Here is a 16268-nt window from a genome sequence, read left to right on the forward strand (position 1 = left end):
AAATTGATGGTTGTAGAATTTTCCATCGTCTTTTTTGGGCTTTCCAGCCATGTATCAAGGGTTTCGCTTACTGCAAACCCGTTGTTCAGGTTGATGGGACGTGACTGTACGGAAAATACAAGGGAACCCTGTTACTAACTGTTGCACAAGATGGAAATAGGAACATCTTTCCAATAGCTTTTGCACTGGTTGAGGGTGAGACGGGTGATGCATGGATTTTTTTCCTAAGGAATCTAAGAATGCATGTTACGTCGCAACCCAACATCTGTCTAATATCAGACAGACATGTGTCCATTAAAAGCGCATATGATAACCCGGAAAATGGCTGGCAATACCCACCGTCTACGCATGTCTATTGCATTAGACATATAGCCCAGAACTTCACGCAAGAGATCAGAGACAAAGAGCTTCGCAAAAAAGTCGTTAACATGGGTAATTCTCAACATCCAAGGTTTTATTTGTAATTGATAATGTTGTTTAAAAATATTTTGTTTAACTAACTAATATTCTTATTTTCACTTACAGGTTATGCGTTAACTGAATCAACCTACAACTACTACATGGGTGAAATACGTATGTCAAATATGGATGCATACAACTGGGTAGAAAATATTCCAAGAGAAAAATGGTGCAGAGCTTTTGATGGAGGGCGACGGTGGGGTCACATGACTACCAACCTGGCAGAGTCAATGAATTCAGTCTTGAAGGCCACTCGTAATCTACCCGTTACAGCATTGGTAAGATCTACATACTTTAGGATGGGTGAGTTATTTGGCAGAAGAGGGCATGAATGGACAAAAACATTGGGTTCTGGACAACAATACACCAAAAGTTGCCTGAAAGGTATTGAAGAGGAGGCAGCCAAAGCAAGTAGTCATCACGTTAGGCAATTTGATCGTCTAAGGTTCTGCTTCTTGGTGGAGGAAACTATGAACCATAATGAGTGTCGACCTACTCGTCATTTCAACGTCGACCTTAAAAATCAAACCTGTGAGTGTGGAAAATTTCAAACATTTCACGTGTCTTGCTCGCATGTCATTGCAGCGTGCGCGAGCATACATCAGGACTATTCTGTGCATATAGCTGATGTCTTCAAGGTCGTTAACGTGTTTAAGGTCTACGAAGAAAGTTTCATAGGGGTTGGGACTGAGGCTGACTGGCCTCTATACGAAGGAGACACTCTTTGCCACAATGACGCCATGAGAAGACGAAAGAAAGGTCGCCCAAACAGTACCCGCATACGAACATAAATGGATGATTATGAGAAGGAAAAAAGAAGATGTGGTATTTGTCGCGAATTCGGACATTATCGCAAAACATGTCCAAACTGAACTGGACCATCGTCTTAGTTGTGTTTAAGTTTTTATGTTGATTTATTTTCATCACTGCCTTGTAGTTTCTTTCAACATCAATGCCATTTCTAATTAGAATATTCAACTTCTACTAACATCATAATAACGTTTACAACAACACAACGATTTAAAATTAGATTACAACAACATAATCAAAACAGCAAAAGACATACTTCAAACATAGTTACATCAGATCGGGACTCACTCAAGTATAACTGCTAGAACGAGTGGATCTTGAACGCCTCGATTAACTTCGCCACTGTATGTCCAAAACATTATATCCACATCAACATCATCTTTCACACGATCCCAATAATACATGTACGTTCCTTCTGGGCTTGCATCCGTCAAGGTTATGTATGGACAGCGATAATCTATTTGTTTAACTTTGCGGGTAGGACCGTCAAGTTGTCGAAATCCAGTGTTGATGGCTCTAACAACTCTACTGAAATTCCAATGCGGGTTCAGACATATCCTGATGTGCTCGCCTTCCTCAAAAAACACTACAGCCCAAACAGACATAATTTGTAACTGTTGAAAGTAAGAACACAAGAATTGATAATTCAACTCTCACATACATACCTCTATTTATAGAAGATCAGACCTCTTCTACCTATCTTTTTGGCGGGAAATATTATTAATATTTTTTTTAAATTTTATAATATTTATTAAATTTTATAGTTCTCTTATGGATTGAAATAAATTAATTTTTATTTACAAATTAATTTTTTTTATTTTTTTAATAATTTAAATAATTAAATAATATTTATTAAATTTTATAGTTCTCTTATGGATTGAAAAAAATTAATTTTTATTCACAAATTAATTTTTTTTATTTTTTTAATACTTTAAATAATTAAATTATAATTTTTAATATTAACTATATATTAAAAAACATTTAATATTAATTAATATACAAAAAACGAAAAAAAATAAAATAATGGGTGGCCTCCCTTTGAAATGGCGGCCACATGAAGGCTTTAGGTGCCCTCCATTCAAAACGGCAGCCACCTGCTGCACCAGGAAAAAAAATTCTGCAAAGTGCCAAAAAGTGACAAAAAGGTACAAAATGGTGGCAATTTGGGATATAATTTTGGGGGGTGGCAATTCTGGAATAAATTTTCAAAGGGGTGGCATGCAGGTCAAAACTCCTCACTTTAGATGCAATGACTATTAATTATTAATGACGAATTTTCATTAGACACATGAATCTTTGCATTTGACGAAATTTCATTTATGTCTTTTGCTTTTGTATATGTATAATTGGAAGCATTTTTTTTTTATAAAAAAAAAATAATTTTTTTCATAGACGCATCTATTGAAGCGTTAAAACATAGTGAAACTTGTTCATAAAATCTTCTGTACTTACATCTACAGAAGAGTTTGAAAATAGAGTGTTTCGTGGATGTACCTACGAAATATTCTGTTATATTTTAAATCAATTACATTTCCCTCAAAAACTCAATTTTTATAACAAAAAATGGAACATCAAATTATAGTAAATTATAGTAAATCAAACTAGTGCAATTGAGATGTAGGTATGGAATATTTTGTAGGTACATCTGCGTAACACTCTATTTTCAAATTATTCCGTAAATGTAGGTACGAAGGTTTCATTAACTTGGGATTTTTTCAATTAATTGGGAAAATCCTAAGTTTTAATATGTTTTAACGTCTACGGAAAAAATCGATTTTTTTTATAAAAAAAATATGCTTCTGAATATATATTTACAAAAACAGAGGAATAATTTTACCAATTCACAAGTGCGTAAGAAATCTAAAGGGTGTAGTTAAAAATTCTCTTATTAATCTACTTTGATATATAAGAATAAAACTAGTATAGATTTAAGTATTTATAGGGAAAATGTATTGTTTTTAGATTTTTTTATAGAAATTACAACGATTTCTTTCAAAATTTATTAAAATAACATTGACATCTAATATATATTTTTTAAAAAATATGTATAGTTTAAGAGCACATGTTAGTGATATATTTGTATATTTTTTTAAATACGTGTATTTAATCATTTGAAATTAAAAGCATTAATATTTTAATCAACTTTTTTAGTTTAGTATCTTTTACTTGTGCTATGGGTCGTCCTTAGGCTAGAAGGTGGAAAAGTCTAATTAAGAGAAGGTATAATTCATATTCGCAACTGGTTGAGAATAACACATAGTCTTCACCCTCAAATGATTTTTGCCCGTCGAATCTAATCGAAGGGACCCCCCACAATCTATGGTAGGCAACCCAGAACGATTTTAACCGTCTTTCATATATAAAACTCTCCACGCATAAAACCTCGGGTATTCTATTCATTCTTGCACTTACACTATTCCTCATGTAATCATTAATTTTGGTGTTGGAATGCTAACCTTGTAGTGCACTTCTCAATTGTTCAAAGTGGACAACATCCAATGGCTTGGTGAATATGTCATCCAACTGTTTGCCAATTGCTATGTGCTATAAATTGACCATTTAATATTCCACAAGATCCCTAATGAAATGATGATGAATGTCAATATGATTGATTTTACTATGTTGGACAAGATTCTTTGAAATATCGATGACACTCATGTTGTCACATAACAATGTCATGACATCTTGTTCAACATTGTACTCATTTTGTATCTGTTTCATCCAGAGAAATTGAGTGCAACTTCTTCTAGTAGCAATATACTCAGCTTCAGCAGTGGATAGAGAGACATAATGCTACTTCTTGCTGAACCAAGAAATCAAATTGTTGCCAAGAAAGAAACATCCACCTGATGTACTTTTTTTTGTCATCATCACTTCCAGTCCAATCTGTATCACAATACCCTACTAGTATTGTATTTGTATCATGAGAATATAATATGTCATAATCATAAGTCTCACTGATATACTTCAGAGTTTTCTTCACTTGGGTGAGATGACTAGACTTGGATTTTGCTTGATATTTGACACACACACACACATACCAACAACAAATGTGATATCAGGTCAGCTAGCTGTGAGGTATAGAAAACTTCCTATCATAATACTGTAGAGACTTTGATCTACATCAACTCCATTTTCATCCTTCGACAACTTTAAGTAATTTGCAACAGAAGTTCTCTTGTGGCTTACATTGTCAAGACCAAGCTTCTTCACTATGTTCTTAGTGTATTTGCTTTGAGATACAAATTTACCGTCTTCCATTTGCTTTACTTGAAGACCAACAAAGTAAGTAAATTCACCTATCAGACTCATCTTAAACTCATACTGCATTTGTTGAACAAATTGCTCCACCATTGTGTCTGACATCCCACCAAATACTATATCATCCACATCAATTTGGGCTATCACCCGCAACAGTTGTTCACTAACTGTATCATAGTTAGGAATAGTAGTACCTGATAAAATCTGGCTACGAACGGATTCGAGTTCTGAAGGTAGTCCTTTAAGTGCCATGACCATGAAATAATTAATTTGTTGTTCGGCATGAGCTGTTGCATCTTTTGCGTAAGGCATGAGGGTTGCGTAACTTGCTTTCAAGGCATCAAGCTTACTCAGATAAGCTTGCACATCCATATTTTCCAACTTCAGTGTGTTGAGTTTGTGGGTGACACTTTATAGAGAGTGAACATCATTGAAAAAGACTTTCTTGGCCTTTTCTCATACTTCATAACAAGTGGAGAAGGTTTGGTACTACGCTTGAAGGTTAGGTGCTATGGGAAATCACAACACGGTACACAGAGATGCATTCGTTTTCTTCCACTTAGCAAGTTTGTCGGCTACAACGGCAGTCAATTTTGTGGTTAGGTGCGCTTCATATCCCTAACCGCGAAACCACATTCGACAGCACGAGCCCATATGTTATAGTTGGTTGATCCTGTTTGTTTTTCACATGGGATTAGCGCAACTTTAGTAAACGAGACAAAATCAGCGTCTCCCATAGCTTCAAGTTAACAAGAACGAGGTTGTTTGAACAGGAAGGCGGATTTTCGCGAGTCAGAAGAAAAAACAGAGATCGGATCTGTGATCAGGGGACAAAATCGAGTGGAAAGGGAAAAAAAGTTCCCGTGAACAATACCGCGGACGTGCACAATGTCTGTGAATAGTAACGCCACGTTGAACAGTACCATGTTGGTGAACAGTAACAACGTAGTCGCCACAAAAAAATGACAAACCGGAATAATGACACGGTTTGCAGAAATAAATATCTCACCGGGAGACAGTAGGTCAACCGGGTAAAACACAAAGAATTTCCTCTTAGTAGACTCTAGATACCATGTTAAAATACGAAAGACTAAGAAACATTTGAGTAAAACTGTGTGTTTTGTAAAGCACTACGGAGACTTTATTATATATAGAGAGATTACAACTAATTACATGATATAGTCAATGTGAGACTATTCTATATACAAATATTCTTAACACCATGTATTTACAAATATCAACATATTTTAAGAAAAATTTTAAGAGATTAAAAGTGAAATTTAAGATATCATTAGACTTAAAATAACTCTTAATTTTGTCACAAGACACATAATCATTGAGACTAAAATAACTCTTAATTTTGTCACAAGACACATAATCATTGAGATGGCATAGCGGCATTCCACATTGTACATAAAATTTCAAATGATGGTTCAACTTGGTACTTAAATCAGTAAATGTTTTATAAGATACTAAAATGAATATTTTGTTATTGCAAGAACCAATTTGAATTTTCTCATATTTTAATATCAACGAGGAACGTAAAGAACAACTAAAAACAATGATTAATATATTCAAGAATTGTGATTTTATAAAATTAAAGATAAAACACATTGACATAAATTCCCCAAAAAATTTCATCAATCCAACAAATACAGAACAAATAAATAAGTTAAGAAATTAACAATTATATTTTAGATTTGACATCGTAATAAAATTAACAAATCGAGATCTATAACATAAAAATATTTATTGAATACATCATAATAATAATAATAATAATAATAATAATATAACATAAAAATATTTATTGAATACATAATAATAATAATAATAATAATAATAATAATAATAATAATAATAATAATAATAATAATAATAATAATAATAAACCAAATGGTCTCTGAGAGTACAAGTTTAAAATCATAAGAACACAATGGTATAACTCTCGGGTGGAAACACCAAAATTTCTACTCATCTAGTTCTCTGATTGGAAGAAGAATTCTTTTATAAGTTATAATCTTACCCATAAATCTATTTCCTTGAAAACTAAGCTCCTCCATAATCTGAGTGCTTAAGTCATAATAGACTAGTTTACCATCTTGTGTCATAAAAAATATATCTCCATTCTTTCCTGTTCCGATTGGATACTTAATGCAAGGTAAGCATGGAACAATAAAGAGTTTAACCCATGATTCTTTCATACCAATTTCACCCAAAATAGCTACATGGAAATTATTTATATTTGTATAATTTGATATCAAAGCAATTGATCCATTTAACACCACCAAACCTCTACATACATAATGAAAATCAAAGTTATCATCGGTTAAGGGTAATGGTGTAGTAACAAATATCTCACTGTTTAGATCAAATGAAAAAATATATGCTTCATCATCTTTATTTTCTTCGTTTTCACCATACCAATAAAACACTCCTTCCAGAGACACTCCATTTTCTTGATAATTTATAGGGATGTCAAATTCAAGTTGTTTCCATGAGTTACTTTTTAGGCTATATATCTCCCAAAAAGGGTCTAAAGATAGATCTTCTGATGACATCAAAACACATTGAATCACCTTATAGTCATCACTAAAGGAATCGTATCCAAAACCATATTGGGCAGCATCAAAATCCATATCTGGGACAAACTCATTAGGACTGGTAGGAACAACTTTGAATTCTCCAGTAGTTGGGTTCCACAATACAACTCTTATATCGGGTTGTGAGTAATTAATTAGGCAAAAAATCCCTTTAATACTATTAGATCCCGATATATAAAATTTAGGGTCATCTTCTTGAAAGGGATTTGGCCAATCTAATTTGGTCCTATTTTCAAACCTCTCACCAGAAATAGAATACATCACTGATTGATTATTATTTATATCTTGATGTATGAGGATAGATGAATCATCATAATAACAACGATTATTAGATAAGAAACTTTTGTGAACCAAGCTTTTGAAATTAGGGTTCTCTAACAAATGAATCCATGATTTGCATACACATTCGAAACGCTTCAAAGATTTCAGAGATAGATTTGATAGAATGGATAAGCAAAGATCAGCATGTATATAACTACTAACCTTTTTATTTCTCGCAGCCACATATTTCTCCATCTTCATAGACCATATAATTTGTGCGCAATTGTAACCACCACAGTGAAAATAAAACTAAAAGAGCACTCCTAACGTTATTTTCATTTTCCACAATGAGAAAAGTGTTTATGTCACTTGATTTATATAATTTTTTTAAAACTAAATTCATTAATGTCATTAATTATTATATACAAGCGTGTTTTATACGCTATATTAGGCTTAAAGATATATTTATTTAAATAAATTAAGAAGATAAAAAATATATATGTGTGTGTGTGTGTGTATGTGTGTGTGTGTTATTTTAGTTTAAGACCTATTAAAAAATCTGGCAAGCTTCATTAAGGATTTAATTATTTAATTATAATTTTATTTATATTTTAGAATTTTTTTTAAGAATTTATATCTTTGGACTGGGATAACTTTCATTGGGCCTTTAAGGGAACTAGTCTACAATTGAAGGGAATCAAAAGGAAATGGGTGGGGAGGAGCCCAAGTCACCCAGACTTGGCCGCCTAACCATAGTCTGGGTTGCCGGACGAAAATTTGCATCCAACATTTTCCAATTGCTCTTAAATGTGGTGCTTAAGTTATCCCTAAAAGGAACAGTTTGATCAAATGAGAAAATGAGGAAACCACTCCTCGATTCCAAGGGTGAAACCTGTATCTTATCCCCCCCCCCCCATTTTTATCTGAGGAATGGAAGAAAATAGTGTTTCCTTACTCGATTCAGCCCATAAGTCGTGCTTATAAATATCCTAACTCTTTGGGTCGGGAGAGGAATTCACTATTTCACATATTCATCAAAACTTAAAAAACTCTATTACATTCTTCCCACGAACAAGGTTCGCCTTATTGTATTTTGAGCTAGTAGAATTAACACCCACCATTGGGCCTTAGTAAAATAAACATAAGCCACACTTATATTTATCTTTCAATCACCTCAATCACATTTCTTAACATGGTGACATAACCACACACCATAATAACTAGTAAAATCAATAATGGTAACAAAGAGGCCATAGCAGATATGCGAGTTGCTATGGAGGGAATACCGCTCCACAACCATACCTTAACATCATCAACATAGTGATGACAACCAGCCTGAAGCGATTGAGATCTTTGACCCTTTACATCTCTCTAATGAAATATGAGGGGCTTCGGTGCCTTAAAACTTCAAGCCCTAGTCACTAATTAGGTTTGTTGGAGGGAGGTACCCCCAAGAGCACTTCTCCTTCGATAATTCCCATAGAGCCATGTACCCCCAAGTTTTCTTAATCTCTCACCCCTCTTAGTGAGCAACTATCAAGACCTCAGAAAAAAGTTAATTCACCAGCTATCAACGATTAAGAACTAGAGCGTATCAACTACTAGTTTGTTTAATGTCCATAATGGGTACTCTTAATCTCTGAGGGAATATCTCGCTCTATTCAACCAAGAAATTATAAAGGTGATACATCCCGAACTAAATGATGTTCATAGGAGCATTCTAAAACATCTTTAAAATGGGGGTACTGTCACACTCTAATTTTGTGCGACCTTTCTTAAATTCATCTAATACCTTTCATTTTGACAAGTTTCACATCTACGCACTTTGTCCATTAAATTAAGTCATCATAATCATACACATATGCTTTTCATTCAAATAAAATCAAAAGTCAACCAAAATTCAACATTTCATAAGTTGATTTAAAAAATCATGCATCATTGACCACTGTTGAAAATCATTTAAATCATCATATTATTCCATTTAGAATATTCATTTGATCATTATCATGCATCATAATAAAAAAAAGTCAACATTTTACATGTTAAATTTCTTTGACTAATATTGCATTATGCATTTTTGAAATTTTTACAATCATGACCATTTGATTTAAAATCAATAATATCAATTTGAATTTAATTAGCCATTTTCATGCATCATAAAATAAAATAAAAATAGGTAAAAATATACCAAGTGTCCTTTAAGTTATTTTATTGTAACAAGATGGTCCTTTAAATTTTTTTTGCTACAAGTGAGTCATTTAAGTTAACTAAAGTGTGCACCGTTGAGATTTTTTTACCATTTTTTTCAGTCTTAGATTAAACCAATCACTCAAAATATAAAAAGTTGCAACGATATATATATATATATATATATATATATATATATATATATATATATATATATATATATATATATATATATATATATATATATATATATATAATAATAATAATAATAATAATAATAATAATAATATAATAATAATAATAATAATACAATAACTTAAAGGAACCATGAAATAATTATACAAAATAAAAAAAAAAGCTTCTAGAAGGCTAAAAAATATCCAAAATATCTCACATATATGACATCATTATTCATTTAATTTATTGCATCATAATTCATGATTTAATTAAATAACCTTCTAGAACCCATTCACCATGTGCCACCTCTTTTCTTTTAATTCCTAAACCACTATTATTGGAGCCTATAAATAAACCCATTCTCATTCCCAATTTTCACCACCAATCATTCACAAAAACTAAGCCAAAACTCTCTTCTTTTTTCTCTTCATTTATTCTTTCTATTGAATAGGTAGGCTCTTATGCTTGTTCTTTATTTATTTCTATTGCATTTTTACTCTCGATTTATTTATTTATTACCTTAATCATCACCATTTTGTATGGAAACTCCATTGATTTAAAATCAAGAGTTTAAAGTGTTCTTGAACCTCCATGAGCAAAAGTGATTGAATATGAATTAATTTTCGTTTTTTTCTTATTTTTTATTTTGTAATTTTTTGTTGCTTATTTAGATTTTGAGTCAAAATTTTTGTTCGCGAAATCGAATAGATGAATTTTAATTATTCATTTGTCTAATTCCATAGAAAATTGAAAAAGTTATACTATTTTTACTTTTGGTTAGAAGCTTTTTTTCTTTCATTTGTGTGTCTTACGAGACAACTAAAAATGGGACCGAGGAAGAATAAGTCTTCCCGCGCTCCTATGGGACTCTCTCTTTTGGGCTTAGAGTATTTTCATAATTGCACTTTCACTTTTTTTTTTTGGCCTATTTTAGCTTATTTTTATTTCTACTTGTCTTTGATATTTCTTATTTCTCTTAAAATAATATTAATTATACTATTTTCTTTTTCTTATTTTATTTGATTAATATTTAATTAGTTTTATAAATTATTTTAATTAATTAATCATTTGTTTTTAATGCATATTATTTTTGTTGATTTTCATTGAGATACTTTTCTTATGATATCTTATTTATTTTACTTCATTCCATCCCCGTTTAAAAAAATGTATCTGATAAGTGGCAAAATGTAGTTGTTTTTGTATATAGTTTTGCGGCACTTATCGACTCTTTTTCCTCAACTTTTGCGTGAATGCGTATGTTTTCGCTATGTTTGTAGATGTTGTGTAAAACTTGAGTTTTTTTATTAAATTATGTACTGGTTGACCAATTTTCATTCGTTTTATAGTATTGGAGCATTTTGGAGCCTCGAGCAATAAAGTGTTGAAGACACGACTTCAAAATATGCAATTTTGGATAAAATAAGGACTGATGGCGCTAAGCCCCATCTCTAGCGTAGAGCTGAGTTCACAAGCGCGCTTAGCGTGCATGGCCCGCTAAGCACAATCCCTTTTCCCGAGCCAGATATTTTGTAATAAATTGCAAGTGCGCTAAGTGCAGTGAGCCCGCTTAGCGCGCCTATGAGAATTTTGCCTTTATATTTCATTTTCCGCATTAGTTTTAGGGTATGGTTTTGGAGATTTTTGCTCCCAATTCCATCACTAACATTCTTAGGTTAGATTAGGCTTAGGAAATCAACAATGGATGATGCATCTTGATGATTGGAAGTGTGATGTGCCCTTTTGTCGGAGAATCGACATTTGTGTTTGTTTCTCTTCTCTCTTATCTTTGTATTTTTCATTTGTTGAGGATTGTATGTAGTTTATTTGTCTTGTATGTATATGTACTGATCATGGCATTGTATAAAATCTCTTTTACAAATATTTATCGGTGTTTATCCTTGTTTTTGCTTTATTGCTGGGATTTGAGTTGTTATAGACATATACTTCTCTGATCTTGTTCTTGGATGAATATTTGTGAGGTTTTAAACTCTATATACAGAGTTAGGTTTAATATTCACTGTAAGTGTCAGCTCCTAATGCTCTGTGTTGTTTAGTTGTGTGAGACATCCACAAGGAAATAATACGGTTGATATCTCAACTCTGTGTTAGACATAACCTCTATTGTGAGTGATACATGATGATGTTGATGAGTAATTTAGGTTCAGTAAAATTGATAGTGTATGAATGTCTAAATACAAAATTATGTTGTCATCTATATGTATACGTGGCTCGATAAAATATTTGTAAAAAACCGAACCAAATCGCATTGGTTTGTTTGGTTTGATTCGTTTTTTTTCTTCTAAAAGCCAACCGAACCAAACTAAACCGCATAATTTTTTCTCTTACAATTCGAATGATTTTTTTCGTCAAAGCTGCCTAAACCGAACCGCAAACACCCCTACTTATATCTTTCAAAATAAATTGATGTGTATTTATAAATCAAATGAGTAGTTATACTAGTAAAAATCTTACTATTATATTATACTAAGGAAATAATAATATCGAATTTATATTAAACTAAGGAAATAATAATATCGAATTTATATTAAACTAAGGAAATAATAATATGGAATTTTTATAACTCGTGTTTTTATAATGGTCTACCAGATTTTGAATTGAACACTAGCAATAGCAAGAAAAACATAAACCCCAAATTTCGCCCCTATTCACAGCTCCAAAAATGTTGAAACTCTCTGGCATCCTTCCTTCTTCATCTTCCAGGTACTCTTTCTTCATTCTTGCACTTTCTCTCTCTTGTTCGCATTAAACTAATTTCTACTCTGAAACTAATTTACAGGAATCACCTATTGGAACTTCTTTCGTCTAGGAAAATCCAACTTCGGGATTTCTCTACTCCCACTAATCACTATTCTGCTAAAGGTATTCATTTCTACCTACGTAGCACCGACACCTCTGAAAATAAACGTTGTCATTAGGTTTAATTTATTCATTTTTTTCAAATTATTACTGGTGTCACCTTGTCAGTGTTAGAGTCATGTTTCTGATGTCGTGGTGGTTTGTAGAAATGCAATTGTAAATTACTTTAATTTAAATTTTATGCATTTTTGTAATCAAATTGAATTTAAAATTTCTGCATTTTTGTGCTCAAGTTGAATAAATTTGGATATATTATATGCTTCTCTCTTGGAACTATTGCAGGATATAGTTCGGATCGTATATTTGCTCCTTATTCTGTTTACAAGGGAAAAGCTGCATTTTCACTCACTCCTTGTCTTCCAACTTTCACTAAGTTGGATGTAATTTCCTTTTCCTAATCATAATAGTTTGTTAGATTCAATATGCAACTTTGTTTTTATTGTGGTATTAACTAATCTGTACTTCATATTTATCGATTCTGTTTGTAACACAGTCTGGGGCTCTCGTGGTTGATCGTCGAGGTTCAATCATGATGAGTTTCGTGCCTGCTGTTGGGGAGCGCAAATATGACTGGGAGAAGAAACAGGTAATTTCGTTTTTCTGCTTATGATTTCTGTTATGCAAATACTTAGGGTTATAGAGTACAAAGATTTGTGAAAATATTACGGTTTAGATTACAAGTTTTCAGAGTAGTGGGCATTGCTCTTCATGTTGTACGCACTTGCTCTGCTATTGCGACAATGCTATGCTGGTTGCACACACTTGCTCTGCTATCGCGGCAATGCCATGCTTGTTGCACACACTTGTTCTGCTATCGCGGCAATGCTATGCTTGTTGCACGCACTTGCTCTGCTATTGTTCATGTCTCATGTTTGCTAATAAGCAGGTTCAAACCAGACTCATACTGACAGATCATATGTCTCCTCACGCCTGCTTAAACTCTAAGCGTGTTTTATTTTCTCGGGGTTGGCCCAGAAAGCTTGCTTGTATGATCAGGAAATATATAGGCTGTTTCATGTTTTCAACGTTTTTCTTCTTATTTTGCAATAGAGAACAACATTTTGACAACTTGGCCTGATATATTGTGTCTGAAATTCTATATAGTACTTGTAGGAGGAAATAGGCAGTGTGATATAAAATATTTGATACTCCATTTTCTCTTTCTGATAGCAATTACATTTTTTTTATAGATATTTGCCCTATCAGCTACTGAAGTTGGTTCTTTGATAGCCATTGGCCCCCAGGAATCATGTGAATTCTTTCATGACCCCTCAATGAAATCAAGGTATATTTCACAATTCTCTTGGATTTGTAGTTGATGGCCAATTCATTATCTCATGAGAGAACTGTATAATATGATTGATTATAATTACACGTCGCATTAACATATCAATTAGATTTATTTCTTTGAATTTTATACCATTTGAAAGTTGAATAGTGACAGTTTAGTAAGCCTTATACTGCAGTAATGCTGGCCAAGTAAGGAAGAGCTTATCAATTAAGCCTCATAGCAGCGGCTACTTTGTCTCCCTGAGTAAGATTTGTTTTGTTAACTTTTTCACCTTTTACATTCGCTGGGTTGCAGTGCACAAATAATACTAAATTCTTTATGGTTTTGTCACCCTCTTTAACAGCTGTTGTCAACTCCGTGTTAAATACCAAAGACAATTTCAGTGTTCCTGTTACAACTGCTGAGTTTTCCGTGATGAGGACAGCTTGCAGTGTATGCCTCTTCTGCTTTATTTCCAATAGAATCACCTTAATTGCGTTATTATGTTACAGCTTTTACAAGTTATGTCTTTCTGCTTTCTGTTTCCATATTTATAATAAGAATGATGTGACTAATTATCTATTTTCTTTTATCATGATTATTCTTTCTAGCATCGGAAGAAAGGAATTGATTATCTTTTCATTTTATATGCTGTACTATTTAGCAACATTGGACTTGTCTTAAAACTAGTGTTATCAAATGCCGGCGCCATGGCCGCTATGCCGGATATACATGGTGGTTTTTGGGCTCGCTGCAATTGCAAATATTGGCTGCTATTGCGGGTTTTTCCACCATAATCCATTTAATGGCGCCGGAAAGCGGCCCGCGGGATTTTGGCTCTCCGCTATAAACTGCCATCCGCCATCGACAACACTGCATGAAACCTTGGTTGATACATTACAAAAATGTAGATTTCAGTATACATTTTTATTAGCATTGCGAGACTGGAATGCATGCCATGTCTAGTCTAGTTGGCCGGCCACTGTTTTGTTTTCTAGTAAATAGTTAAATTTTTATTATTTTTTTGCTAACTATTAACTTAATGCACACTTAAGATTTTGATTCATTCATAATTTAGTAAATTACTGAGATTTGGCAGAATTGAAAATCATCATCTTCTTGAAAACTAGACATTGTCATTGAACTGATGAAAACATTGACCATAATTCATTTGTCAAATTGTGGTTCTATCATGACCCCTATCCACACCTAGGGCTGCTGACATCAAGTGTCAAAGTTGATTTCAATAACATTTTGTAGAATGCGAGTTTAATTAGTCTTAACAATATCTCATTGATTATGTACATGAACTTTAGGCTATTATTATTATTATTGTTATTGTTGTTGTTGGTGACTTTTTTTAGAAATGTGCAAACTAGTTAACTGCAATTTCTTAATGCGTTGATCGGTTATTCCCTGGTTTTTAACTTACCTGGTTTTTAGTTGAATCCAGTTACTTGCCTCCACCCTTTTTTTATCCGGCTTTAGACCCAAATCATACACTTGTTTTTAATTTATTTTGGCTCCTTATTAAGAGTTTATCAATTTACCTTTTGTTACAGTTTGCATTGCCACACATTATGGGCTGGGATCGTCTAACTACTCAGAAGTCCAGTGAGACAGTAAGGTTTCAACCCAATCGGCAGGCCGGTGGAACAGTTAGCTTTCAACCAAATCGGCAGTCTGGTGGGACAGTTGGCTTTCAACAAAAGATGAGCCCACAGATTTTAGACTTGGAATGGGAAAAGTGAATTACTGTAGGAAAATATGAAATGAATCCTTTGTTTTGCTGCAATTCTATTTTGCGCATTATCAATCCAAAGACTAGACTAGGATGGATTGGGGAAGATAACATGTAAATTGTAATATTTAAGAAAGATGCACGAGAAGGATGGATTATTAAATGTCTGACGTCGTTTCACAATTTGTCATGTTATTGTTGTTTTGTTGATGTTTCCTTGTCTGGTTTTCTGCTGTTTTTGTATACTTTAGGCTGCTAAAAGATAGAACTTAATCATCAACCCCATATTCATGTTAACATATATTCTGGATGGCAGTTCAATGGTAAGTTTGTTAATAAGTTTGTCAATGATCATATCCATTCCTTCAGGGTTAGTTTTCTGTCAGACTCTGAATAAATAAGATGCATCATGTGGATATGAAACCTTGTGAACTTACTTTTTCAAACTTAATCTCTTCTGAATCATCTCAATATTGAGGTAGTAAAAAAGGTAGATTTTGTTTCTCCATTTCTTCCCAATCGAACACTCTGAGTTGTAGTCAAAACTTACACTCGAAGGCTTGCTCTTGGTAAAAAAAAAATGGACAAGAATGTACTAGTAGGTTTAGTCAACTACAGAAAT

The 16268-nt window shown here is 32.9% G+C and overlaps 3 protein-coding genes across 3 annotated transcripts; 2 read left to right on the top strand and 1 right to left on the bottom strand.

The window, feature by feature from the left end:
* The first annotated feature begins 239 nt into the window (after positions 1 to 239).
* LOC131615066 (uncharacterized) lies at positions 240 to 1250 on the top strand. The gene is made up of 2 exons (XM_058886581.1): positions 240 to 432; positions 526 to 1250. Exons 1-2 carry the CDS (start codon positions 240 to 242, stop codon positions 1248 to 1250), a joined length of 918 nt encoding a protein of 305 aa, XP_058742564.1.
* Positions 1251 to 6500: 5250 nt separating this feature from the next.
* On the bottom strand, positions 6501 to 7649 carry LOC131615067 (F-box/kelch-repeat protein At3g06240-like). Its single transcript, XM_058886582.1, has one exon. It carries the CDS (start codon positions 7647 to 7649, stop codon positions 6501 to 6503), a length of 1149 nt encoding a protein of 382 aa, XP_058742565.1.
* Positions 7650 to 12327: 4678 nt separating this feature from the next.
* Positions 12328 to 15863, top strand: LOC131610697 (single-stranded DNA-binding protein WHY2, mitochondrial). The gene is made up of 8 exons (XM_058882721.1): positions 12328 to 12479; positions 12556 to 12638; positions 12918 to 13015; positions 13129 to 13221; positions 13826 to 13920; positions 14102 to 14169; positions 14270 to 14358; positions 15468 to 15863. Exons 1-8 carry the CDS (start codon positions 12439 to 12441, stop codon positions 15654 to 15656), a joined length of 756 nt encoding a protein of 251 aa, XP_058738704.1. The 5' UTR covers positions 12328 to 12438; the 3' UTR covers positions 15657 to 15863.
* The last annotated feature ends 405 nt before the right edge of the window (positions 15864 to 16268 follow it).

The sequence above is a fragment of the Vicia villosa genome, linkage group LG6, assembly GCF_029867415.1.
Source record: "Vicia villosa cultivar HV-30 ecotype Madison, WI linkage group LG6, Vvil1.0, whole genome shotgun sequence".
NCBI lineage: Eukaryota > Viridiplantae > Streptophyta > Magnoliopsida > Fabales > Fabaceae > Vicia > Vicia villosa.

What these genes read in the sequence shown, in the direction of transcription:
- LOC131610697 (XM_058882721.1), top strand. Translation starts at nt 12,439, where the DNA reads ATGTTGAAACTCTCTGGCATCCTTCCTTCTTCATCTTCCAG. An exon ending in CTTCCTTCTTCATCTTCCAG is followed by an intron (nt 12,480 to 12,555) that starts GTACTCTTTCTT and finishes ACTAATTTACAG; the next exon opens with GAATCACCTATTGGAACTTC. An exon ending in CAACTTTCACTAAGTTGGAT is followed by an intron (nt 13,016 to 13,128) that starts GTAATTTCCTTT and finishes TTTGTAACACAG; the next exon opens with TCTGGGGCTCTCGTGGTTGA.
- LOC131615067 (XM_058886582.1), bottom strand. Translation starts at nt 7,649, where the DNA reads ATGGAGAAATATGTGGCTGCGAGAAATAAAAAGGTTAGTAGTTATATA.
- LOC131615066 (XM_058886581.1), top strand. Translation starts at nt 240, where the DNA reads ATGCATGTTACGTCGCAACCCAACATCTGTCTAATATCAGACAGACAT. An exon ending in CAAAAAAGTCGTTAACATGG is followed by an intron (nt 433 to 525) that starts GTAATTCTCAAC and finishes TTTCACTTACAG; the next exon opens with GTTATGCGTTAACTGAATCA.